General features: G+C 49.2%; 1 protein-coding gene across 4 annotated transcripts; it reads left to right on the forward strand.

The window, feature by feature from the left end:
• The first annotated feature begins 2,450 nt into the window (after positions 1–2,450).
• Positions 2,451–26,291, forward strand: DHRS7C (dehydrogenase/reductase 7C). 4 transcript variants are annotated; one of them, XM_082679886.1, is made up of 7 exons: positions 2,451–2,582; positions 2,801–2,960; positions 11,099–11,211; positions 13,436–13,649; positions 15,539–15,631; positions 18,703–18,858; positions 25,116–26,291. In XM_082679886.1, the coding sequence occupies exons 2-7, from the start codon at positions 2,807–2,809 to the stop codon at positions 25,136–25,138; spliced, it is 753 nt and encodes a 250-aa protein (XP_082536012.1). In that variant the 5' UTR covers positions 2,451–2,582; positions 2,801–2,806; the 3' UTR covers positions 25,139–26,291. The 4 variants fall into 4 exon arrangements, with proteins under 4 accessions (XP_082536012.1, XP_082536011.1, XP_082536009.1 ...); XM_082679885.1 differs by lacking the exon at positions 25,116–26,291 and adding an exon at positions 22,842–23,069; XM_082679883.1 differs by lacking the exon at positions 25,116–26,291 and adding an exon at positions 20,110–20,362.
• The last annotated feature ends 732 nt before the right edge of the window (positions 26,292–27,023 follow it).

Consider the following 27,023-nt stretch of genomic DNA (forward strand, 5'->3'; position numbering starts at 1 on the left):
TGTCCAGAGTCCTCAGGAATGGGTCTCGATATGCATTAAGGAAAGACAACAAGGAAAACCAACACAGACTAGGAAAAAATTGTCAGAAAGAAGAGAGAAACCAAAACCATCGGGCACAGCAATGGAACAGAGCCATCCTGGGTGTTGTCCACACGTCACCTCTTATATTCTAACTCTACGCAGTGGTGCAGCGAGGAAGACAATAGCATTAGTATCCTCATTTCCAGATGATGGCCATGACATTCAGAAGGTTTATGTGTGTGCCTGAGGCTACACACAAGTCAGAAGCAGAACTGGGGTTCAGACTCAGGGCTGTCCAACTTCAAACCCGTCATGCTGCCTTTCTGGAGGCGCAGTGGGAGCCACGTTCTTTTCTCCCCTTCTCCCTCCCTAAGTGAGGCTGTCAGAGGGCAGGGCGCCGGGGCATTTTATGGAGGAGTAAAGGGGTTGTAAACGCTGAGATGAAGCCGTGGAGGGAACACTCTTCTCTGATTCACAGATGGATTAGGGCGAGTGCAAGCTACACGCGGCCTGAAACTAGATGTGGTTCCAAGTGTGGCTTCTACGTGGAACCGAGGAGGCTGCAGAGGCCCCCGAGGTAAGGCAGGCTGGGACTAGCTCTGATCCAGACTGTGACTTTCACACCCCAGGTTTCCCAGAATGGTCCCCGACCCCGTAAATGCATTCACACTGGTCTTAGTTCTCAATTCTTGGACTAGAAAATACCATTATTTCAGGGTTAGGTGAAGCTTCAGGCATCTTTCTTTTTTTTTTTTAATTTTAATTATGCTTTATTATTTGACCTACATGCTATTTATGATTGTATTGATTAATTTTAAATTCTTTTTTCTTTTTCTTTTTTTTTTTTTTAAACCCCACATTTGTTTATTTATTTATTTTTTTGGCTGTGTTGGGTCTTCGTTTCTGTGCGAGGGCTTTCTCTAGTTGTGGCAAGCGGGGGCCACTCTTCATCGCAGTGCGTGTGCCTCTCACTATCGCGGCCTCTCTTGTTGCGGAGCACAGGCTCCAGACGCGCAGGCTCAGTAGTTGTGGCTCACGGGCCCAGCCGCTCCACAGCATGTGGGATCTTCCCAGACCAGGGCTCGAACCCGTGTCCCATGCAGCAGCAGTCGGACTCTCAACCACTACGCCACCAGGGAAGCCCTTGTTTTTTTAATATAGATGATTTAGAATATTGCATTAGTTTCAGGTATACAGCACAGTGATTCAGTTGTGAGTTTTGTTTTTGTTTTTGCAGATTCTATTTCATTATAGGTTGTTACAAGATATCGAACATAATTCCCTGTGCTATGCAGTAAATCCTCGTTGCTTATCTATTTTATGTATGGTAGTTTGTATCTGTTAATCTCATACTCCTAATTTGTCCCTCCCCACCTCCTCTGGTAATCACAAGTTTGTTTCCTAGGATTGTAAATCTGTATTGTATATACATTCATTTGTATTATTTTTAAATTCCACATATAAGCGGTATCATACAGTATGGGTCTTTGACTTATTTCACTAAGCATAATAATCTCTAGGTCCAGCCATGTTGCTGCAAATGGCAATATTTCTCTCTATATATATATCACATCTTCTTAAGCCAGCCGCCTGTTAATGGGAAGTTGGTTTGTTTCCACGTCTTGGCTATTGTAAATAGTGCTGCTATGAATTTTGGGTGCATGTATCTTTTCAAACTAGTGTTTTCATTTTTTTCTACAAATATACCCAGGAGTGGGATTGCTGGATCACATGGCAGCTCTATTTTTAGTTTTTTAAGGAACCTCCATACTGTTTTCCATAGTAGCTACTATCTCTCTCCATTTCTAATCCTACTGAGTTTCCTTAAGGAATTAAAATATTTAACAGTTGGGACACATTCTTAGTATTCTCAATCACTAAAGATAACGAGAGTGATCTTCTCAGAGTCTGTTGTTGAGATGCAGTATATTATTTTGTTCTCCCAACAGTCCTGCAAGATGAGACCGTTGTGCCCATTTTAGAGATGAGGAAGCTAAGGCTCAGAAACGTGGAAGCACTTGACCAAAGAGGAACAGCTCCAAACTGCTCTTTCCCATAGTTCATGTCACACTTCCAAGTGTTTCATTCTGCAACAGGCTCCATTCCGTTTAACAGATTTTCTGTGCTTTTCAACCCCAACCGGAAAGGGAAGGCCAGACGGCTCACTGCCACACCGGTCTGAGCTACATGGAAGCTACCCGATGGGAGGGTTATAGGAAGAGAAGGCGAGGGTGTTCGTGCTGAAATCCCAGGTCCCAATCCCTGATGCCCAGCCCCAAACTGCGAGGAATCTCTAATAGTGAGGCACCCGGCAGAGCTTTAAAAGGCTTGGCAGGAACTCTGAAATCAGACCCGGCCAGCGTGTGTTCCTGAGTATCAGGAGAGACACTATATTTACCCCGAAAGCCCTGCAGTGCACAGAGAGCTATAAATAGCCATTAGGGCCCCAGCAAGTGGCCTTAACACATGGCTTTCCTTCCAAAAATGCAGGCCCATTTTAATTAAATTTGTAATTAACCTTTGGGAGGGCAGGCCGGATTCCTTCTGCTTCTGGAGACGCTGTGAGTAATTTTCTCTTCATTGGCCATTTGGGGATTAGCGTGCCAGCCAGGTGTTCTAGGAAGCAGCCCTCTGGGAGTCTGCACAGAGCCCGGCTCCCTGGACAGCGGGCTCCGGGCTCGGGGCATGGGCACAGCCGGCAGCCTCAGGCCTCCCCCTGCCCCGTGTCCCGATCAGAGTCTCTTTGCAGAGCGGATTCCTTCTTCCCATTTTCCCCCAGCACAAGATGGGAGTCCCAGCTGTCCTCATGCTGCCCCTGGTGCTCTTGGGAATCAGCGGCCTCCTCTTCATCTACCAGGAGGTGTCCAACCTGTGGTCCAAGTCAGCCGTGCAGAACAAGGTGGTGGTCATCACCGATGCCATCTCAGGACTGGGCAAGGGTAAGCGACTTTGCCCCCTCTCGTGCCCACTCCTGCCCTGAAGGATGAGAGGCAACAGGGTGGCGTGTGGGTGAGCCCGCTGGGCAGGTCGGGGGTGGATCGAGGCTGTGTTCTCTCCCAGCATCTGTCACTAACCAGCAAGGGTCTTCCTTCTTGGAGGCTGCAGCTTTCTTGCCTGAGAAGTGAGGGGACTGGAGTACCTGGGGTTGCAGACTCACAGTCTGAGGGCCAAAATCGGTCTGCAGATTTGTTTTGCCTCCAGGGGGGTTTCTAGAAACTTTAAAATGCAAAGCCCTCAGCTGGGGCAGTGAACTGGTGATGAGGCCAAACTTGGGGGTGGGGTTGGAGTCTTGGCTCCCCCACTTACCAGCTGGTGATGCACTGCTCAGCCTTGGGTTTCTCATCTGAAAGCAAGGATACTAATACTTTCTGCCTCATAATGCTGTTGTGATGAGTAAACGAATTAATAGATGGAGAGCACTTAGAACAGCGCCTGGAACTAGAGTGGGCACCTCTCAAGTGTTAGCAACGGTGATAATTATGCAGAACGTGCAAACACCAGTGTGCCGCACACCCCACTAATCCCTAGTGTCTCACACTCGGCCTGATTCTCTCAACCACATCACCTCCTGGCCTTGAAGGCATTTACGTTTGCAACTCCTGAATTAGATGGTCTCAGAGGGCCCTTCTGCTGGCTGCATGTGTGACATAAGAGATAGTAAATGCCCTTAGGTTTTTAAGATTCTCTCTCATCCCTGACAATGGTAGCGCAGCCCCATGTGTCACATAGTTTGGGTATCATTTTTGCTGTTGTTTTTGTTATTTTTAATCAAATGTCGAACCCACCAGCCAAACACTCATTAGGTCACTCAACCAGTATCTGTTAAGTCCTCTACATTCTGAAATGAGCACTGCCCCTTCCAAAGAGGCCCGCTGGTGGGCTGGGCACCCACTCCCATGGTGCTACCATTACGAGAACATTTGTAACCTCCCATCTGGGAATTCTCTCGGATTCTCCTTCCCCTGGGCACCCCAACAGCAGCCCATCTGCATGCTTCAAGAATGGGTTCCATTTCAGTGGGTGATCGACCTGGGCTCACCACATGAGATAAAAAAGAAACAGTAAGGCAGTAAAACTAGGTTCTTATGTGGCCCCTATGTGGGTCCCAGAAGCAGTTCCCAAGGAGGATATCCAGAATCACTAGACTCAATACTCACGAGGGACAGGGCGACACAAATTCCATCTTCCACGGGGACAAACCAGGCACACACGTTTGCCAGTCAGACCAGACACAAGACAACAGGGAGTAGTGGGTGCCCTGGGGAAATGGAGCAAAGACACCCACCCAGAGACATGCAGAGTCAGTCCTTGGGGAAGACCGTTCTTCAAGCAGAACACGCCCACCTAGCATCGGGACAGCTGCCAACCCGAGATCCCTTCATCACCTTCATTCCCTGGCACCTCCATGGCTCCTCCCTTCTGGACGGTCCCTAAGGCACTGGTTTCTGGGTCCCACGGCTCCTCACAGAAATACACTACCGTTAATGGCGTATCTGGGTATTTCTCAGTTGGTCCGGGGCACGGACTCTCTTGGTGACTGATCCATGGGTGTGTGAAAGGCATGTGCATTCTACCGCTCATGAATGAAGTGAGTTACGAGTGTCGATTCGATCCTGTTGGTTGAGAAGGCTGCTCTATAACTGTCCTGACTTTCTGTCTTACTAGACAGGGCTTCTATCTATTGCTGAGAGATGTATATTTGGTTTAGTAGGCTTGTTTATTTATTTTTAAAAGTCTCATTCTATTATAAGCAAACACTGTACAAATCAGGTGCCCAGGAAATGTATCTCAGGAGCACAATGGCGTTTTCAGAGGAATATGGTCTAGTCTCTGTCATGACTTGTGTCACTGCTCTTTGTCACTGTCTCTTACGGACTCACCCTAGAAAGAAATGCAAAGCGGAAAAACATAAAGTCCGAGTATTTAGAAGTAGCTTGAGAAGCTGGGCATGGGTGACCTTAAATAAACGCTTAGCCAGGACATGCTGCTGACCGCAGCAATTCTGGGTTCAAAGTGCTCCGTTTCTCAGGTCCAAGGCAAGAAAAAAGTGAGGGGCACCAAGCGGATGATGTAGGCTACGCACAGCCCACAGTACATGCCCAGTCCCACAGAACCTGACTGAACTCAGCGGGTAGCTCTGGACAGCATCAAGGAACCCAGTTCCAAGCTGTCTCCTAGGGAAACCAGACAGATAGAGATCAGGACTTCTAACCCTCACCCCAAACCCACACAATTTGGCCAAGTCACGGATGGGGTCACCTTGGACCCACTGTGTCTGCAGCAAGAGTGACTCTCAAAATACTTAACCACTGTACTTGAACTGTTTCAGAGACCACAGACCCTGCCTATGTTTCATCACCTCTAAGATGCACGGTTTTTCCCCTTTAAACGTTTCTGAAATTGAGCTGATTGTCTCTCAGTCAACGGCATCTTACAATTGTCACGGGCCATCCTTGTGCATTTTAATATCTCTGAAATCAGAAAGCCTCTTGCAGGCGGGTGGCATCTTAGGTTTGAGGAACTATGGAAGTAAGGGCTCCATGTATTAATATGTTTGCTGAGTGAAAAAGAACAAGCCTGGCGTCCACGTGCTTGATACAAGATATAGGTTGTGCTGAGCTGATGAAGAATAAAATAAGAACACCTGGGTATTATACCTGATGCCTGGCCTTGCGGAAAGGACCCATTTGGGAGCGTGCCTTTGGGCTGCACCAAAGCAGTGATGCACCACTGGGCTCCGGCCTCCCGGGTCCACCTGGCAAAGGTGAGGTGTCAGCAGAGAAGGGGGGGAAATGGGTGATGGTAGCAAACACCCATGGCTGCCTCTCCTAAGGAGGTCAAGGCCACGGGTTTGGTCTGGCTCCTGGCCACAGACCCTCACCCTGTCCCAGTGGCCAGCCTGTAAGAGTGCCCGTCATCAGGGACAGTAGAGCCCCAACCCGCTCCTTTGTCAGCAGCGGAACAAGGGACCCAACGGGAATGTCAGCGCTTGGGGTCCCTCCCGGCTTCACCACTCACCAGCGGCGGGGTGGTGGGTGACTCCGCTCCGCTCACTGAACCACGCCCCTCTGGTTTGTGAAACACGACCTCCACGAATGCCCACACCCAGCGCAGCTGCTGCCGCCACTCAGAATTACAGCCCAAACGCGGGGAGGCTACGCGTTCCCCCCCAGGTGAAGTTTCTTTTAGCGAATTGTGTCATTATAGGAGCCACATATATTAAAGAGGATTTTTCAAGAAAAAAGAACCGAAAACACACCCAGAACCCCACCCACTCGGGAACTCTTCATCCCATTTCCTTCCAGCAACGTTATGATGCTGAGATGTATTACCATCGGGGGGCAAGCACACATGTGGGGGAGGGGTACAGGGAGACAGCCCACCCCGGGCTCTCATGCAGAAGGGAAAGTCTTCCTTTGCATCTTGATTTAAAAAGAAAAAAATCAGACAGTCTCGTAGCTTTTCTGATCACTATTAGATTATACCTAACCCTTTGGTCACGATAAATTCCCAAACATAGCTTTGATTCAGAAACTGCAGTGCCCAGTCCAATACATTGATAAACGTGTCCGTTTTCGTTGAAGTTCAAGTTTCCTTCTCCCTTCCCATACCTGCCCCCAGCTAGGGCGAGTTGCCGGCCAGTTTGCTGCTCTTTCTGACCCCTCTGCGGGTGGAGGGGCAGGAAGGAGAGGAGAGAAGGAAGACAGGAAAAATTCTCAGCTGACTGACACTCCTAGAAGCCGGCTTCGAGCTCCATGCCTGGCACACATTTAAAACCGAGTGGATTCTTTCTCTCATGGGCTCTATTGTGGGTCCTTCAGAGGCGCCCCCTGGGATATTCACCTGCACTTGCCGCGGGGCAGGTGCACTCCCCTTGCTCAGTTCCCGTGCCACCCCTGGTTTGGGGCAGTCTGTGCACGTACGCCCTGTGTTAGAGTCCCACTGCCCTTCTCAGAGGACTTCTTGGGCAGAATTCAAGAGCTCCCAGCCAGCTCATGATTCACCTCTGGTCCAAGTGGTTGTGGTGGATGGGAGGGTCCTTCAGTAAAGAGACCAACCTCTGGGGCAGCCCCAGCTCTCCTCCCTCTGCTCTGGGATAGTTGGTGATGCCCACGAGATTCCCCAGGTGCAACTCAGACATCACTCCGGGCTCCCGGCTGCGGGGAACTCACAGTGTGTGTTCAAATGGTCACTCTCTTCTCTCTAGGATGGAGATAAGGGGCAAAAACTCACCTAACGGTGTTCTCTCCACAAACGCCCTCTTCCCAAGTCCCCTCTCTCCTCTGCCTTATCCGTTTGCATCCTATTAGGAGTAAAGGGTATTCATGAAACAGGGTTTCAGTAATTTTCTTTGAAAATCTGCATCTTGGACTGTCACTTTGGAATTTTATATCTGATCTTGGAAATCCCAATTTTAAACCTTGTTACATAATCATAGGTGCAATTTAACAACCAATAACACACAGAGTCAAGTGTTATGGCACAGTGTTAGACACACTTTGAATCTTTTTAAAAAAACTTACTATATTGTGAGATTTCCATGTTGGTAGACCCACTTCTGCAACATCAGTTTTAAAGCCTTTGAAATAACTGATATATAGATACACCATCATCTACCTAACCAACATCTCCAACTCTTTATTATTATGATATTGACATAAATAATATTTTAACTATTCCATGCATTCTTAATTATCTCCTTAGAATAAATGCCCATAAATAAAATAACTGGGCCATGCTTACTTTTAAGGATTCTTTTAATTTTTCTTCCAAAAGACTGTAGCAATTTACACTACAACCAGCAGTGAATATGTGATTATTACCAATTTTGTTTTGATTGTCATCTTTTAATTTGCATTTCTTTATTATTGGCATTGAACTTCTATCTTCTGTGTATTAGCTCTTTGTGTTTTTATGAATTGCTTACACATCTCACTAGCCAATTTCCTTATTAGGGACTTTATTGATTTACAAGAGTTCTTTGTGGATTAAATAAATTAACCCCTTTTCCACCATATTTATTATAAATAGGTTTCCTCAATTTATCTCCCTCTTAATTTTTATTTATGTTTTCTTCTGTAAGGAAGGATTTTTTTTTTTAAGGATAAAAACCTGTAAATAATTTGTATTATTTCTTCCTTCAGTGCTGTGCTTAAAAGATCTTTCCCCAAAGCAATATATCTCTATTTTCTTCTAGGTCTTTTATGGTTCTATTTTTACGTTTAGTTATTTAATACATTTGGTATATTGTACTTAGATTTTTTCCCTCTCAAATAGTTATCCAGTGGGCCAAAAACCTCTTTTAAATAATATGTTCTTTTCCCGCTGATTCAACGTGCTAACTTTACCATATGCTAAATTCTTATGAATACTCGGCTCTATTTTCTTTATATAAATTTATTTATTTTTTTACTTTTGGCTGCGTTGGGTCTTCATTGATGCGCGCCGGCTTCCTCTAGTTGTGGCGAGCGGGGGCTACTCTTCATTGCGGCGCGCGGGCTTCTCATCGTGGTGGCTTCTCTTGTTGCAGAGCACAGGCTCTAGGCGCGTGGGCTTCAGTAGTTGTGGCTCGCAGGTTCTAGAGCGCAGGCTCAGTAGTTGTGGCGCATGGGCTTAGCTGCTCTGCGGCATGTGGGATCTTCCCGGACCACGGCTCGAACCCGCGTCCCCTGCATTGGCAGGCGGATTCTTAACCACTGCGCCACCAGGGAAGCCCTTGTAATATATTTTAGTAACTGATATTCCACTCCCATTATTGTTTATCAAAATGTTCTTTGGTTTCTTGCATATTTATTATTCCAAGTAAAGTGTGTAACTTATTCCAAATAAAGTTTAGGATCTTTCTGTCACTTTCCAAGACATGCTGGGATCTTGATTTGCATCAAATTCACTTGGAGATGGACTGACATCTGTAGTGAATTTTGACAGCCAGAATCATCAGGGACAGCCCTTTTCTCAATAAAACACCTACATTTAGAGAAATCTTCCATTCTCTATGATCCTAACAATTCAAGGTGACATTGTTCACACAGTTATTTCTTTTTTATAAATTTTATTTATTTATTTATTTATGGCTGCATTGGGTCTTTGTTGCTGCGCACAGGCTTTTCTCTAGTTGCAGCGAGCGGGGGCTACTCTTCGTTGTGGTGCGCGGGCTTCTCATTGTGGTGGGTTCTCTTGCAGCAGAGCACGGGCTCTAGGTGCGCGGGCTTCAGTAGTTGTGGCATGAAGGCTCAGTAGTTGTGGCTCGCGGGCTGCAGAGTGCAGGTTCAGTAGTTGTGGCGCACGGGCTTAATTGCTCCGCGGCATGTGGGATCTTCCCAGACTAGGACTCGAACCTGTGTCCCCTGCATTGGCAGGCAAATTCTTAACCACTACGCCACCAGGGAAGCCCCACACAGTTATTTCTTGATTCAAGTTTCCGTCTGTCAGCAGAACTGACCACAGCTTTCCCCGACCACATCTGTTTCTAGACCTCACTGAGACCTCCCCTCCCTAGAGCCTCCTCCTTTCCTTCTCCATCAGCCCCTCCTGCCTTCACTTCTGCTCTCATCTGGCTTAGACTGAATGGTCCAGCACATCAATTGCTCCCTCTCCAATACCACAATTCCCCTGCCCACAATGCCCACTTCTCAAACCCCTGCCAACTGTCCTGTCCAGCTGGCCCCCTTCTCTACACCTGCTCCAGCTGTTGAGAGACTTGCAGGAGAAAATCACACAAACATAAGATCATTTAGAGCCATGGCACACAGGATTTCCAGCCCCTAGTGGGCACCCAGTACTGCCCAACTACCCTCTGGCATCCCCAGGCAGCCCGGGTCACCAGCGCTTGGTGTAAAAATGGGACAGTAATAGCTACTCCCCTGTAGTAGGTGTTGTTGGTGCCCCTCCTAGATTCCTGTACCTGGCCAGTTCCTCCATCCCCAGGTCCTATGAGTGTTGGTGGCCATGGCTCATAGACTTGCCCTCTGCCAGTAGACACCCTTTGTACCCACCCCCGGAGGGAGGCAGCCCACCATCAGTGACTGGTTGACACACGTGTACAAAAGACAGTCCCCTTGCATCCAGGTGGGACAGTCTTGCAGCTGGGTTTACAGTCCAGAGCCTTCCTTGGGTCCAGCCAAAGCTAGACTCTATCCTTCCCCTTCCCCTACCCCATGCCCTTACTCCCTGACAGATTTTCTCTGAAGAACACTCTCCCTGAATTAATCCTGGCCGCCTGAATCTGTCTTAGATTCTGCTTTTAGGGAACCCAACCTAAGAAACTACTGCATGGGATGACTGTGAATTAAATGAGCTAATCTATGTGAATCCCTTTCAATAGCTACCCAAGCAAGTAAACTGTCAAAATCTGTTAGCTTTTATTGTTCTTAAATATCACTGTTATTGCCACATAAGAATAATTGTATCTACCAACTACTTCCCAGTTAAGAACATTGGATGAGGGACTTCCCTGGCAGGCCAGTGGTTAAGACTCCACACTTCCACTGTAGGGAGCACAGGTTCAATCCCTGGTTGGGGAACTAAGATCTTGCATGCCGTGCGGTATGGCCAAAAAAAAAACAGAACACTGGGACATCGGGTGAGTCAGAAATTCATCCAGAGTAAAACTTACTAGACAGCAGGCAGGTTTCCTTTCTTAATAAAAAGAACCCTGGCTGGAGTATCGACCCACAGAGAAAATGTGGAGGAAACTAGTGACATTTGGTCTGAAAATACATGGCAGCTGTCTCCAATACCTTCAGATTGAGATATATTTAGAGCTGTGCTTCTGGGGGTCTCGTTTGATGGAGTCATCTTTCTGTCCAGTTTAAGAAAGGATGTCCTAATAATCAGAACTACCCAATGGAGGAGGGGTTATTTCACACCCCTGTGAGATGCCCTTCACAGGAGGCAACCGTGCTGAGGCTGGAAACAAGAAGAAATTCCAGAGGAAGTTGAATGCAATGAGCTCTAAAGGAACTCATGGCTCTAAGGCTTTTGAATTCTTTGAATCCTCGAATTTGTAAGAAGGAGGGGCTCCCCATCAGTGGTTTCACCCACAGTGCGTCCTGTCCTCCTTCCTTCTTCCCCTCAGAGTGTGCTCGGGTGTTCCATACCAGCGGGGCCAGGCTGGTGCTGTGCGGAAAGAACTGGGAGAGGCTTCAGAGTCTACACGATGCCCTGATCAGTGTGGCTGACCCCAGCAAGGTAAGGCCTTCTGGCAGCCGGCATGGGCAACCCCTGGACACCCTTAGCCGTCGTTGCTTGTTACAGGGCAGCTCTTTCGATGAAATTTGGGTGAAATTTTGCTTTGGAGAAATGTAATTTTTAAATGTATTTTTTAAAATTTAATTTTATTTGTTTTGGCTGCGTTGGGTCTTTGTTTCTGCACGGGCTTTCTCTAGTTGCGGCGAGCGGGGGCTACTCTTCATTGCCGTGCACGAGCTTCTCATTGCGGTGGTTTCTCTTGTTGCGGAGCCGGGCTCTAGGCGTGCAGGCTTCAGTAGTTGTGGCACGTGGGCTCTAGAGCGCAGGCTCAGTAGTTGTGGCGCAGGGGCTTAGTTGCTCCGAGGCATGTGGGATCTTCCTGGATCGGGGATTGAACCCATGTCCCCTGCATTGGCAGGCGGATTCTTAACCACCGCGCCACCAGGGAAGTCCTGGGGAAACATAATCTTGACACAGGTAAGTCTGCCAACTTGGGGGTTGGCTCATTTTGACCCCTCATCGTACCTCTAGCCTCTGAGCCTCCCCCCCCCCGCCCATTCTATTTAAGTCAGACTCAAAGAGGATCCAGAAAATATGGTATGTCACAGATATGGGCTCTGTTTATAAACACTCATGGCTGATTTTTTAAATAATACTTCAAATAATATTTCCTTCAAAGAGGGAGTTCCCTGGCAGTCCAGTGGTTAGGACTTGGCGCTTTCACTGCCATGGCCCAGGTTCAATCCCTGGTCAGGGAACTAAGATCCCGCCAGCCAAAAAAGAAAAAAATTTTTTCCTTCAAAGAAATCAGGGATGTGAAGTCCCCTTCCATGAAGTTACACAGGAGGTGAACACATTTCAATGCAGCTGGGGTTTTCAAAGCATTTCTGGAGCATTGTGTAAGAAATTGCTTTCAGGGGCTTCCCTGGTGGCGCAGTGCTTAAGAATCCACCTGCCGATGCAGGGAACATGGGTTCGAGCCCTGGTCCGGGAAGATCCCACATGCCGCGGAGCAACAAAGCCCGTGTGCCACAACTACTGAGCCCGCGTGCCACAACTACTGAAGCCCGCACGCCTAGAGCCAGTGCTCTGCAACAAGAGAAGCCAAGGCAATGAGAAGCCCGCACACTACAACGAAGAGTAGCCCCCGCTCGCCGCAACTAGAGAAAGCCTGTGTGCAGCAACGAAGACCCAACGCAGCCAAAAATAAATAAATAAATGAATTTATTTGGAAAAAAGAAAAAGACATTGCCTTCAGAGAGTTCTCTTCAGGATTTTTTCTTTTTTTTGATCTTTTCCCTTGATGTTGAATTTGATTTTGGAAATAGCCAAAAATCATTCAGAACTAACTCTGGTATTTGAGGAGATGGAGCGACCAGGGTAACACAATGTACTCCAAGGTATGTTTCTTGGGATCTTATTAGGTGTTGGTTATTAAGTAGTAAAAATGAGGTTCTGAAGTCAATTGTGTGGCAAATACTGAGTTAGGCCAAGCTTGTCTGACTAATTTCTTTACTGCAGGACTTTTCAGGGCCTTTGCTATGCAAATGTGCATTGTGTTATCTCCAAGAAGAACATATGATAGTCTGCATTTCCTAAGCAAATTTGACCAGGGAACCTTTTTTTAAGGCCGTATCTCAGGGCTAGTGTTTGTCAAATACCGGGATTGCATTCACCATATGGTAACATCAATTTTTCCATCTGTATCCCTTCTAACCCATGAGAATCTTGACGATATCAAATGTTTAGGGCTGAACACAAATGCTTGGCACATAGATGGTGTTCCAAAAAAACTGTGCTGACTGTATGATTTTGGCCAAATATTAAACGTGGCTACAAAGCACTGGGCAGATTCTCTTGTGGCTTGGAAGCCAGTTTGAAAGGTATTTCCAAAAAGGAGCTCAGAAGTGTTATAAGAAATGACATCACCAGCAAAATCAATGCATGACCTCCACTTGGATTTCTCAGGTCTGGCCCCTTGACCAGAAGTTCAGACTTATGACTGCATGTTTGCATGTTGGGAATGGTGTTGTTGCTCTGGTCCCCAAGGATGCATTTTCTCCATCAATTTACTTCCTCCCAGAGTCATCTCTGCTTCTTCCTCATCATTTGTTTGCAGTCATTCCATGAGTTCTGAGTTTCAAGATGGGTGGCTCTCAGATTGAAGGGTCCCAAGGTCTGTGGGGATGTACCCACATGTGTCTTGACTCTCTCATTGGTCCAGCAGACATTCACCCCAAAGCTGGTCCTCTTGGATCTCTCAGACATCAGCTGTGTCCAGGATGTGGCCAAAGAGGTCCTGGATTGCTATGGCTGCGTGGACATCCTCATCAACAACGCCAGCATGAAGGTGAAGGGGCCTGCCCATAAGATTTCTCTGGAACTCGACAAAAAGATCATGGATGCCAATTACTTTGGACCCATCACACTGACCAAAGGTCTCGTGAGTTTGACCTTCCCACTGGCTGCTAGAGAGGGCTCTGTTATATTTCCAGACAGTCACCCAATTCTGGATGGAGCCTCCAGCCCCTCTTTCAGAAAAATCCCTGCTTATTTGGTGAAAGCTTTCAGCATCTGACTGTAAATGTTGATGAAAGAAAAGGGATTGTGAAAGTCTCTGACTGGTATATTCCAACCTTCCTCTCCATTAAGCTCCCTCCCCAAGCCCTGCCCTTTTCTCCTCCTTTCTTACTCATATCCATGGCTCCCCTCCAATCCCATCCCACATCTCTGGACCATTGTCTTCATCCCCTGCAGATCTTTTTTTTTTTTTTTTTTTGCGGTACGCGGGCCTCTCACTGTTGTGGCCTCTCCCGTTGCGGAGCACAGGCTCCGGAGGCGCAGGCTCAGCGGCCATGGCTCACGGGCCCAGCCGCCCCGCGGCATGTGGGATCTTCCCGGACCGGGGCACGAACCCGTGTCCCCTGCATAGGCAGGCGGACTCCCAACCACTGCGCCACCAGGGAAGCCCCCCCTGCAGATCTTTTACTATATCGACCTTGTGGTTGATCTGCTCCTAATCATGACAGTTGGTCCAAGGTTGAAAAGGAGTTTATCTGCAAGAGACCCAGAATACTGTCAATCCCTTTGCAGAAACAGGAAGGCAGGAGGATGTCTCCCTTTTAAAGGTAAAATGGTGGTTCCTGTGTGGAGATTTCTAAGGGTCAAGTTCAAATGCAGATCTGAAGCTGAGGTTAGGGGTGTTGCTAGAGATGACATGGAATAGATCTAAGAGTTGAAGCCCTCCTCCCACCCCAAATAAAGTTTATCCAAGCAGAAGCACAAAAGGGAGAACACAAGCATGGAGAACGTCTACATGTAGGGAGTAGTGTGTTTGGCAAAGGCTGAGAAAGCATGATCTTAGAGCTGCCTTCTCCACGGCCAGAGTCTCCATGATGATGGGATTCTGAGAGCTGTGACAGCTGAAGGGAAAGAAGTACTGGGAGCAGAAAGATGACTCCCCAGAGCTTCTAAGATGATGCCCCAGAGGTTACAGTTTCCTCCAGCCCAGTCGCTGTGGACACACCAAGCAGGCCAGCCAAGGTGTGTCCTTCACTCAACCTCTGAGAGCTCAGGGTCCCTGGCACCACGGTGAGGAATGCAAACTTAAGTCTTCTGATATTTTCTGCCATCTCCCTATTCAATCTATGCTATTATTACTCCATATCTTTTTCTAAATTTCCTCATTTATAAGTTAATTCAATTCAGGAGAAAATCTTTACCATAAATTAAAAACCCCTTTCCCTCTCCATCAATACAAGAAAACCTGAAATCAGAACAAAGCAGTAAGTTCTCCCAAGACAAAGGGCTGAGGTCTTTCCTCTCTTTTTTTAAAAAAGATTAGCACATGCAAGAGTAGTATTAAAGACCCATTGGAACCAACTTTCCTACTGGAAGCGATAGGACAGTTGAAAAGGGATTACCTTTCTCACTATTGAAATCAGTGTCACTCCATGCACAGGGATGGGTCATTTCAAATCACCCAGGGACTCCCCTGGGGGTCCAGTGGTTAGGACTCTGCACTTCCACTGCAGGGGGCCTGGGTTCGATCTCTGGTCAGGGAACTAAGATCCTGCATACCACATGCAGCGAGGCCAAAAAAAAATAAAATAAAATAAAATAACCCAGCAATTCCCCAGTCGAGCCCAGCCCACTCTTAGGAAACACTGGATGAGTGGTAACCAAGGTCCATTCCATCTGTGTCCCACTGTAATCTAACTGTCAGGGAGGTAGGGGAGCCCCCCGTGATGAAGGGAAGGGCTCTGCCTGATGCTGTCTGACTCAGTCTCAGATTTGTAACCGTGATTCTTTGTCCTGTGCTTTCCAGCGCTGCTCCCCAACATGATTTCCCGGAGGACCGGACAAATCGTGTTAGTGAATAACATTCAAGGGAAGCTTGGAATCCCATTCCGTACAGCCTGTAAGTTGCTAAGACAAACATGTTTCGTCCTATGTTATGTGTCTTTTTTTTTTTTTTTTTTTGGCGGTACACGGGCCTCTCACTGTTGTGGCCTCTCCCGTTGAGGAGCACGGGCTCCGGACGTGCAGGCTCAGCGGCCATGGCTCACGGGCCCAGCCGCTCCGCGGCATGTGGGATCTTCCCGGACCAGGGCATGAACCCGTGTCCCCTGCATCGGCAGGCAGACTCTCAACCACTGCGCCACCAGGGAAGCCCTGTTATGTATCTTATAAGACAAGAGATGTGTGTCTAGGACTAGGCATGGGGTTACGTTGGGGAAGAGGGTCCAGAGATGAAAGCATCTGTTGGCTTTTCTTTCATCCCTTCAGCTCCTATTTTTGACCATCTACAGCACACAGGTGACTATGGGAGATAAAGATAAGCCCTCCCCTCAGCCCCCAGAAGCTCACGTCTGACAGGCGGTCAGGACACGTCCTGGCTGGACACGATCAATGCCAGATCAAGGTCACGCTCCTGACATGGGTGCACAGCCCCAGCTCAGATGCCCCCTTCTCTGTAAAGATGCCCCTGGAGAGACAGGAACGATTACAACTGGGAAAGAAAGGAGGGGTGCACATCCCTAAAGGGGAGAGGGATGGAGAGGTTCTGAGGAAGGAGGAAGGAGAAAAGGAAAGGGACACAATTCCAGGGGAGGCGCGAGAGAGAATTCCAAAGGTGAGACTCCTCTAAAAAGTCCAAGGAGGAGAAGGACTTCTCGGTGTATGTTCCTGGGGCCCAACTGGGAAAATTCTGCAGACATTCCCACCTCCCGTGAGGTAGGATGTGGGAGGGTGGGGGAACGTGTCTCATACGTTTCCTTATGGCCCAAAGTACCATGCACGAAGCCGGAGCTGGGTAAGTAAGTGTCTGGGGGGTAGAAAGGTGAGAGGGAGAGAGGAAGGAAGAAAGGGTGGGTGGGGTGGCCTGATGTAGTCTTCTGGGGCCACCACAACAAAATACCCCAGGGACTTCCCTGGCGACACCATGGTTAAGACTCCCCGCTCCCAATGCAGGGGGCCTGGGTTCAATTCCTGGTCAGGGAACTAGATCCCACATGCATGACACAACTAAGGGTTCACAGGCCACAACTAAGGAGTCGGCGAGCCGCAACTAAGGAGCCCACCTGCCACAACTAAGACCTGGTGCAACCAAATAAATAAATAAATATTAAAAGAAAAAAAAAAGACCAGGTGGCTTAAACGACAGAAATGTGTTTTCTCACAGCTCTGCAGGCTGGAAGTCCAAGATCAAAGTGTGGGCAGACTTGATGTTTCCCGAGGCCTCTCTCCATGGCTTGCTGATGGCCTGCTCCCCAGGTCCTCTCATGGTCTTTGTGTGTGGGCACCCCTGCCGTCTCCTGCTCTTCTTATAAGGACACCAGTCCGACTGGATTAGGGCACCACCCTAATAGCCTCATTTTAACTTAATTACCTTTTAAAGGCCCTTATCTCAAAGTACAGCCACAATGTGAGATGCTGGGGTTAGGACTTCAACGTATGAATTTGGGGGTGGGATACAATTCAGCCCATCACATTCCCCTGATAGTGTTTTACTTTCCTTTTCTTGTTTGCATTAGTTAGGCTAAGCTGACGGTGCTGTAAAGACCTTTACTCCTCCTCCGTATAACTGTCTAAATGGGATGGCCCAGCTCAGCGGGCATCACTGTTCCTCACGCGGTCACTCGGGGGCACAGCGTCGTGCCAAGTCACAGCTTTGCCATCATTTTCCACGTGGTCAAAGCTAGTTCCCACCCCACGTGGGTTCCTGCTGGCAAGAAGAGGGCGTCGTGCCCATACAGCGCTGCTCACATCCTGTTGTAGAGAAGCCAGTCACATGCTTACCCCCTCACTGCATGGGATGCTGGGAATTGTAGTCCGCCTGTGGGCCCAGGATGGGGCGAATAGAGCTGGGTCCGCACAGGGCAGTCTTTGCCACGTACCTCATTCCGTCTCTGCCCCAGTCCATCTAGAACCTCACCACTATTCCTCCTACTCACAAACATACATGTCATTTTCAGCAGGTGGATTACTTTCCACTTGCTCGCTGCCTTCATTCATTCAACAAACAGCAATCGAATGCCTAGAACCAGGTGCTGGGGACACAGCAGTGACATGATACAATGTGGTGTGGGCAATACAAGTGGCCCTTTGGCCTCCAACTAACAGGGATAAATTTATTTATTTATTTTTGGTTGCGTTGGGTCTTCATTGCTGCCCATGGGCTTTCTCTAGTTGCGGAGAGCAGGGGCTACTCCTGGTTGTGATGCATGGGCTTCTCACTGCGCGGGCTTCAGTAGTTGTGGCTCGCGGGCTCTAGAGCACAGGCTCAGTAGTTGTGGCGCACGGGCTTAGGTGCTCCGAGGCACGTGGGATCTTCCCGGACCAGGGCTCGAACCCGTGTCCCCTGAATTGGCAGGCGGATTCTTAACCACTGCGCCACCAGGGAAGTCCTAGCTCCTGCATTCTTAACCCTGATGGCCTCAGGACCTTGGAGAAATCACTATCTCAGGGCATCAGCCTTCCCGGCTGAAATGTTTTATATACATTTTCTCACTTGGATAGGGTGATATTATCCCCGCTTTATTTATTTATTTAGCCCATTTTATCGATTTTTAATTTTACTGAAGTATAGTTGATTTACAACGTTGTGTTAGTTTCTGCTGTACCGAAAAGTGACTCAGTTACACATATACATCCTCCTTTTCATATTCTTTTCCATTATGGTTTATCACAGGATATTGAATAGAGTTCCCTGTGTATTATGCCCATTTCAAAGATAAGAAAACTGAGCCTCTTTAGGTAAAAATGAGTCACTTGCCCAAAGTCACACAGCGGGCAAGTGGCTAAGTTGGATTCCGTCTCATCTCTGCATCTGTCCACTGCTTCACAAGGGCTCTCTGTTCTCATCTATGAAGTGAGGGGCAGGTGACTTGAGGCCTCTCCCAACGGAGCTTGCAGGGATGTGTGTCCCCAAGGCCCCTCCTGGGAAGCACAGCGGGACCCACGCCCACCCCCGGATGGTTTCTCTTCCAGACGCCGCCGCCAAGCACGCAGCGCTCGGCTTCTTCGACTGCCTGCGGGCCGAGGTGGAGGAATACGACGTCATCGTCAGCACCGTGAGCCCCTCTTTCATCCGCTCCTACCGCGTTCATCCAGGCCAAGGAAACTGGGAGGACTCCATCTGGAAATGTGAGCTTTCAGAGTGCAGCCAGAGGGACAGGGGCCGCGGAGGGCTCTGGAGGAGGGGGGGGTCCAGGGGGGTGTTCCTGAAGCATGAGACTGGGCACGGTGAGGCCCCTGCACCCAGCTAACAGTGGGGAGGGACCCCAAAACTTAGGTCCTGAGGCACCAGGTAGATGGAATCCTAGCCTGCAATCAGCAGACCGAAGCCAGGTTGGGCTCCGTCAGTCACAGGCTCTGTGACCTTGGCCACTGGGACTGCCCGCCTCTGGGCCTCAGTTTCCCATGTGGAATAGCCAGGATTTGGTCTTCGAGAACTTCCTGTTCCCCTTGCTCTAGAAGGCAGCACAGAGAAACTCAGAGTCTGGCCCTAACTGCCTGCATGTGAAGTTCGCCTCAGTCACATATTAAGCAACTCCCTTCATCTCTCTGCCTCTGTTTCCCCTTTGGAAAATGAGGGCTAATGGTAATACCTAACTTGTAGACTCATAGGGAAGACTGAAAGTTCCAGCTCATAGAGGGGCTGGAACAGCAACCAGCACAACCTGAGCGGTCTGTAAATGCACCTATGATCAGTATTCTAGAATGCTCTACACAGAGCAGCTACCCCCTGCCCGAGGCTCTATCTACATTAGGGAATCAAGATGAATCAAGACGTGGGCAAGGGCTTCCCTGGTGGCGCAGTGGGTGAGAGTCCGCCTGCCGATGCAGGGGACACGGGTTCGTGCCCCGGTCCGGGAAGATCCCACGTGCCGCGGAGCGGCTGGGCCCGTGAGCCATGGCCGCTAAGCCTGCGCGTCCGGAGCCTGTGCTCTGCAACGGGAGAGGCCACAACAGTGAGAGGCCCGTGTACCGCAAAAAAAAAAAAAAAAAAAAAAAAAAAAAGACGTGGGCAAGAGGTTCCAGGAGGCTCTGGACAAACACAGCTTCGCAACAACTGTAAACAACAGCCCCTTCACACATCCGGCAGCTTCCTATCTTCTAAGCTCTTCCTCATCCCCTCCGACGGCTCATAACCATCCTGGGATGTTAACGGGGCAGGAGACTGCGCCTGCGTTACAGATGTGGAAGCTGAGGCGCAGCGGGTAAAGTGCCTCCCCAGGGCGCACGGCTAGCAGACGGCAGAGTTGGTCCCGAGACTGGGACTCCAGAAGTGCACACCCGTCCCCACCCCGGGGGGGGTGGGGGGCGGGGGGGCGGGGCTCTGACCACACCCCTCCCCCCGAGGCTATAAGCCCTGCCCCTCCTGCGGCTTTTCAGTCTTTTTCAGGAGACTGACCTACGGTGTGCACCCCGTGGACGTGGCGGAGGAGGTGATGCGCACGGTGAGACGCAAGAAGCAAGAGGTCTTCCTGGCCAACCCCATCCCCAAGGCCGCCGTGTACCTCCGCACCTTCTTCCCTGAGGTTTTTTTTGCCGTGGTGGCCTGTGGGGTGAAGGAGAAACTCAACGTCCCAGAGGAGGGTTAACTGCAGGGGGCCAAAAGGGTCACCCCGCGGGGAATAAAGGCTTCAGGGGCAGTTGCGGGATCCTCCATTCTCTCAGCACTTGGGGCCCCAAACAATTCCCCAACCTGCCCACCACCTGTGGGAGACGTGCAGCACCCCAGTGAGGATGGCCTGGCGTTCAGCCCAGTCGCCCTGGGCCCCTGGGTGTCTCCCACGTGACTTTCCCAGGACACACTTCCAGAAGCTTCTCGACCCTATAGAGTGACAGCCCGGCAGAAAAACAGGAACCATAACGGGTCCAACTCCCAAATACTCGCACTCCCACTGTGGCCATCAGCCTGCCGAGGACCTCAGAAAACCACCTCCATTTTACACAAGGGTGACCTGCCCACTCTGCCCCCAGCCACAAAAGCTGAACTTGGCAACTCCTTAGGGCAGCGCTGTGAAACTGAACTTTCTGGAATGATGGAAATAGTCTATCATCTGCAGTGTCCAATATGGCAACCAACTAGCCACGTATGGCTGTTGAATACCTATAATGTGGCCTGTGCAACAGAATTTTCAATTTTATTTAATTTGAATTAATTTCACTTTAAATAGCTGCATGGGGCCAGCGGTTCCCAGGTTGGCAACACAGAAGAGCTGTAATCCTCGGTCCTGGCAGCATATCAGAATCAGCCCTTTTCCTGGATTTAACTCGTCCAAAGAGGAGCCCAGGCACAGCTGCTTAAGGTGCAACAAATCTTGAGAACTTCTGCCCCGGGGCATCCAGCGCATTCAAGCCTCTTCTTAGATTCTCAAAGCAAAATTCATTTAAACCTGCCATCCTTATTGTTGGTGGGTGTTTCTCTTAGTGTTTCTTAAACAGAACAGTTAATGATTCGTGAAATCTTGGAAAGTGTAGGGTACATTGTTTGCACTAATAATTGTACCTACTGATTCAAACTTTTCTAATATTTACAGATGAAAGAGGGCTCAAATTTCCTCCCTGAACCCAAGCCACTTACGAAATTAACACACACGGTACATGTCTGCATATATATATATATATATATATATATATATCTCCCTGAATTTGAAAAGCAAAATGTCCAGGATCACGTGATCACCAGGGAACCCAGGCTACCTCAGGATAAGGCTGCTGGTCGGGGTGTGTCACCAGAATTTAGGAGGGACAGCTGAGGCAGGGCAGGCCTAGGGTCAGCAAGATGACCTTCTATGTTATTACTGCTGTCGGGTGTTGGGATGCTAGAGGTGCTTAGGCCAGAATGATGGAGGGTCGGTAGGGGCTGGGAGGTGGGGGACGGACAACGGCATTGGGAAAACGACTGAAAGGTGATAGGTGGCCAGAGACAGAGACGGCAGCTTTGGGGCAAGAAGGGCCGCGGGTAGCCAGTCCTGGGGTCGCACCAGGGCTGGGCTCCAGGTCTAGCTTCGCCACGCCCCAGCCCCGGGCCTGGGGTCCTGACCTGCTCTCTTTGGGGCTCTGCCTCCTCTCAGGTTGGAGCGGGGCTGAGGGGACCATCCTTTGGTGGTGGGAGGAGGGGTGGATGGGCAGAGAGGGGCCGCCTCTGGGAAGCATCCACAGGGGCACCAAGCCAAACGCTGGGAAAGCAAAGACTGGAAGACTCCACGGTGGGGGAAGACCTCAGACCCCTGGGATTTCCCAAAAAAAGCCACGTTGAATGATGGCTCAGGAAGAAGGACCTTCGTGTCAGTGGGTCTGCTCCGCTGTCCCTGCAGCCAAACAGGGTCAGAGACCTGCAGGTGGACGCAGCCACAGCAGGACTGAGTGGCTGGCCCCCCAAGCTCCCTTAAGTTGAATTTCCTGTCCGTGGACTTTGGTCTCCCTTTGGATACCCCCTATTGCCTTTAGGATGTCCCTGTGTCCACATAGGCCCGCTTCCCTCTCAGGATGGGGCATCTCACCAGCCTAGCAAATGAGAAAACCTACAACCCTTAGACTGAAACATATGGAAAATTTTATTTAAGTTGCGGGGGGGTGGGAGGGGGAAGCATCATGCAATAAGAGGAATGGCCACCAGGTGTCACTGTGGCTCCAAACCTATTTTATAGCTTCCTCCTCGGAACAGAAATCCAGCACAGCACAGCAGTAACAAGCCCACAGAATTGCATGCAATTCATCATCTCCAACGAGCATTCCCCTCCAAGATCCCATCTGGTCTTCACATCAACCCTGAGTCACTGGAACAGCCGACAAATCCATTTCACGATGAGAAAAATGAGGGTGGTCATGCTCTGTGGGATACTCTTGGCAGAACGAGGGCAGCCTGAAGGCGGTTGGTTAGCCCCTTGGGACACAGAAGGACTGGACCTCAGAGGCCAGTGACCGTCCCAGACCACAGAGTGAACCAAACACTGATTCACCCAAGTAACTAGAAAGTCCTGTTTCAGGTATAGTTAGATCTAGGCGTCCAAAGGATGCCACCAGGATTCAGGGTTTTTGTTTGTTTTGTTTGTTCTTTGTTTTGTTTTGCCATTTCTCAACAACATATTCTACTGGGTGGGCTTCATTCTCAACAGGCTCTCCCCATCCTCACGGCAAGATGGACACCAATACCTCCAGGCTCACATCCTATAGACTGAGAAGCCAGATAGAAAAAGATTCCTCTTTCCGCCTAGTTCCAACACCCACCTCGTCATGTAGCCATCTTGAAACCACCACGTGTGTCTGATTGCTCAAGCCTGGGCCACGTGCCCATTCCAGGGCTGGAGAGGTGGGGCAGCTCTGTCTGATGGACAGAGTGGGGAGGGAGTGATTTCCCAAGAGAAAATCAAGATGCTCTTACAACGGGCTTCCCCGGTGGCACAGTGGTTGAGAATCCGCCTGCCAATGCAGGGGACACGGGTTCAATCCCTAGTCTGGGAAGATCCCACATGCCGCGGAGCAACTAAGCTCGTGTGCCACAACTACTGAGCCTGTGCTCTAGAGCCCGTGAGCCACAACTACTGAGCCCGCGTGCCGCAACTACTAAAGCCTGTGTGCCTAGAGCCCGTGCTCCACAATGAGAGAAGCCACTGCAATGAGAAGCCCGCACACCACAACGAAGAGTAGCCCCCACTCGCCGCAACTAGAGAAAAGCCCGCATGCAGCAATGAAGACCCAACACAGCCAAAAATAAATAAATAATTTAAAAAAAAAAATTTAAAAAAAGATGCTCTTACAAGAAGAAAGGGAGAACACACTTACGGGCAAAACAAGCCTTTCTTTGTAAACACTTATCTCTGGAGAAGACAAGGGAACTTCTGAGCATTTACCACCTACCTGCTACCTTACGAGGAACTTTAACACGTCACCTTACGCAATGCTACCAGCAAGCCTCCAAGACCGATATTAATGGTTCCATTTCTACTGGTGAAGAAAACAGGCTCAGAAAGCTGGGTAGGTAATTAAGCCCAAATCACAGAGCTGGTCAATGGCAGAGCTGGGACGTGGGTGGAGATGGCTGGAGCCCTTGCAGCTGAAGATGACCAATAACCTATCAGTCCCTTTCGTTTTAGAACTGGGTGAGGTTTCCAAATGTAGGGTCAGATCACCCCCACCTTCCTGGTGTACCCTGGTCAACAGTGGTATTGGGGGAACTCTGGGTTGCAAAGTCAGTCAAGGAGTTTCCATTACAAAGGCTGAGGTACAGTGGGGAAGTTTGGTCTGGATTTGGTGGTGCTCTGTTGCCCAAAAGGGAAATGTCCAAGTATATAAACAGTAGAGGAATCTGGAGGATTTAGCAGATGCTTTTGGTGCCCTGTGACCCATCTCCCCACCCCCGTCCCCAGTGTCAGCGGTAGCTATGACGGAAGGCTCCCACACCTGCCAACAGCAATCCAGCTCACCTCTCCACTTCTCTGCCCTGGGGGGCTTTCTCTAAAGCCTGAGGGTCCCTTCAACCCTTGTAGGTGCAGCCTTGAATTGCACAAGAGTTAATGTCCCTGGGGGGGCATTGTTCACCCAGCAGGGGACAGGAGTTGGTGGGCAACGACCCAACCTCTCACACTTCGGAGGACAAATCGGAAGCACCTTAGAAGAAGTGTTTTGCACACACAGCAGGTGCCATCGAAACGTTCGTTAGCTGCAACTATTACATGTTATCTTTTGCAGTAAGAGATGTAATCAAGTCACGGGAGCTTGGTTAACTCACCATCCCTGTGTCTGTTCACGACAGGTGGTGTCCTGCTGACGGGATCTGGAAAGCAGGATGGGGCTAGCATATACCTCTGTTTGTTCCCAGAACTGTAATTCTGTAACTTGTATAGATTACGATCTCCTCTCCTCTAGATGTTCGATCTCCTCTGGCCCTTGGAGCTTATGACACGGCCAGTATGACTTCCCAGCCCAAGATTCTGGACTTGTAAACCCCTCCTTCCGCTAGTGGAAGAGAGTGGAGTGGAGGATAAAGCAAAGTAGTCCCAGACCTGGAGGACACGCTGGGAGTCAGGAGGGAGTTATCACCACCAGACCAGGGTCCAGACCTCAGGAGCAGGGAAAGGTCCAGGCAGGGTACCTGGGCTTCCAGAGGAGGATGGGAGACCATTTCTGCCACGCTGAGCTAACTCAATCGCTGGCCATGCTTGTATCTGACTCAATGGCTTTCAACCTGCCTCAAACTCCAATTTACACATGTCCAAGAGCAGCTCTGTAGTTTGAGAAAAGCATCTAAGTATTTCTGCCATGCTGCCTCCTGAAACATCCCTTGACCAGATGGCCACAGCGTACACTCAGATGCACGGTCAAGGTTGGAACCATGCCCCCAATCTGGGCAGAAATCTAACCCAATCTTTTCCCATGCTGTGTTCTCCCAGCCTTCCCTACCAGGTCCCTGTAGACGGGGAAGCAACCTCAGGGAAAGCGTTACCAAGGAACTTCAGGCATCCTTGTTGAAGACGTGGGATGGCAGATATAACTACCAGCGTCTATGTGTAATTGCCTCTTTCTACTCCAAATTCATAGCCTAGGGCAAATGCTCCAATCTGTGGTGTATTACAGAGAAAGCTGCTAACAGTTGGGACCTGCTCATGATATCCAAGGGTATTCGAAAGGGAGAAGCCTGGGGATGCACATCGGAGTCACAACCCAATGCCTTAGGGGACAAAGAAAGTGAGGCTGGGCTTAGGAAGAGCATGGGAGTGAACGATGACAAATGAGTGTCAACAGAGGAAAAAGAACCAGATACAGCAGGAGGACTCCTAGACTCCCATCCCCCAAGAGGGCACGGACAGCTACGTCTTCCCCAGCATCAGTTAAGACTTGAAGAAAGCACGGACTTCTTTTGAAATGCAAGCACGTGGGTCTACTGATACACACATTGCCCTCTGGGGTCAGGTGGCAGGTCCCCCTGCTTTCTCCTTCTGTCATCTCGGTTCCTTCTATCTTGGAACTGTTGCTCAAAATTACGTAGCCTTTTTCATGGGGAATAAAAAAGAACCTCATTCTTCCTCAAGAAAAGAACAGTAGCAGAGACACACCAATGAGTCATGCCGTGTATACGAGGAAAAACTTAATTTTTGGAGTCGGGTGTCTTAAACAAATGGTTCCTATCAGAAAGGAAGTATTTCTAGAAAATGGACTGTTGAACTAGACTCACCAGTAACCTCACCTGTCACGCCCCAGGACTGGGATCAGCCTTAGCAGCTGTTTGGTAAGAAGTGAGGGGATATTTGTTAGAAGAGCTACTGAAAAGTGTGCAAAGCTCTAGGCAACAGGGGACAGTCAACCTGAGACAGGCTGGGACCCGGGACCCTCTACTGCAGTGCTTGCACCTGGACAAACGTCTCCTCTAGCAACAGAATACAAAGAAACTATAAGAGACTAAAAATACCTGCACGCAGGCGCAGTTGGGGCAAATTATGAACAAGAAGATACAAAAAGGCCAAAACGCGACTGCCACTTCGGAGGGGCGGGGAGGAAAAGCAGGGTCCTGCATGTGATCCCTGCACACGGCATCACCAAGCGGGTGGGCAGACCACCTGAGCCGTCGCTCCGGTCCAACCCCCCCTCACCCCATTTAAGGGACCAGCTCACCCCACCTCAGGGAGCGAGCAAGGGCACCTGTTGCTTGTTTTCACTCCCTCCTGCTGCTGCACGAGCCCCAATAAAGCCTTGCCTGAACTCCTCCTCTGGCCTCTCATCAACTTCTATTGATTAAGGAGTCCGAGGACCCTAGTCGGTAACAAAGGGATGGTCCGTTGAGACGGGCTCAGACTCTCTAGTCCTTGAAAGTACATGCCCTCCAGAGAGAGACCTGGGGAGACTTCTATCTCCTTAGAGAACAGCAAATCATTTTAATGAAAAGTACTTAAAATTTTCAGAGACAACTCAATCGATGGCTTTCTGATATCAACAGCAACGAGGTTAGATGACAAACAAGGACCTACCGTATATACCGGGAACTACACTCAGTATTTTGTAGTAACCTATAAGGGGAAAGAATCTAAAAAAGAATATACCTATCTATCTATCCATCTATCTATCATCTATCTATCTGTATAACTGAATCATTGTGCTGTACACCTGAAACTAACATGACATTGTAAATCAACTATACTCCAGTGTTAAAAAATGGTTAAATGGTAAAAAAAAAAAAGCAATGAGCTAAGTTTATGCAGCAGAAACAAAACAAGATCATTTGTCCAACTTGAATAATTCAGACAGTCATTTGCATGTTCCACAGATGAGCTTTTATTAAAATTGTACATAGATCCCATAGTTAA

Source organism: Grampus griseus (genome assembly GCF_964374135.1).
Source record: "Grampus griseus genome assembly, chromosome: 20".
Classification (NCBI taxonomy): domain Eukaryota; kingdom Metazoa; phylum Chordata; class Mammalia; order Artiodactyla; family Delphinidae; genus Grampus; species Grampus griseus.

Coding starts and splice junctions, on each gene's coding strand:
- DHRS7C (XM_082679883.1), top strand. CDS start 2,807: ATGGGAGTCCCAGCTGTCCTCATGCTGCCCCTGGTGCTCTTGGGAATC. Junction 11,212..13,435: donor GTGTGGCTGACCCCAGCAAG/GTAAGGCCTTCT, acceptor TCATTGGTCCAG/CAGACATTCACCCCAAAGCT. Junction 15,632..18,702: donor AATCCCATTCCGTACAGCCT/GTAAGTTGCTAA, acceptor TTTCTCTTCCAG/ACGCCGCCGCCAAGCACGCA.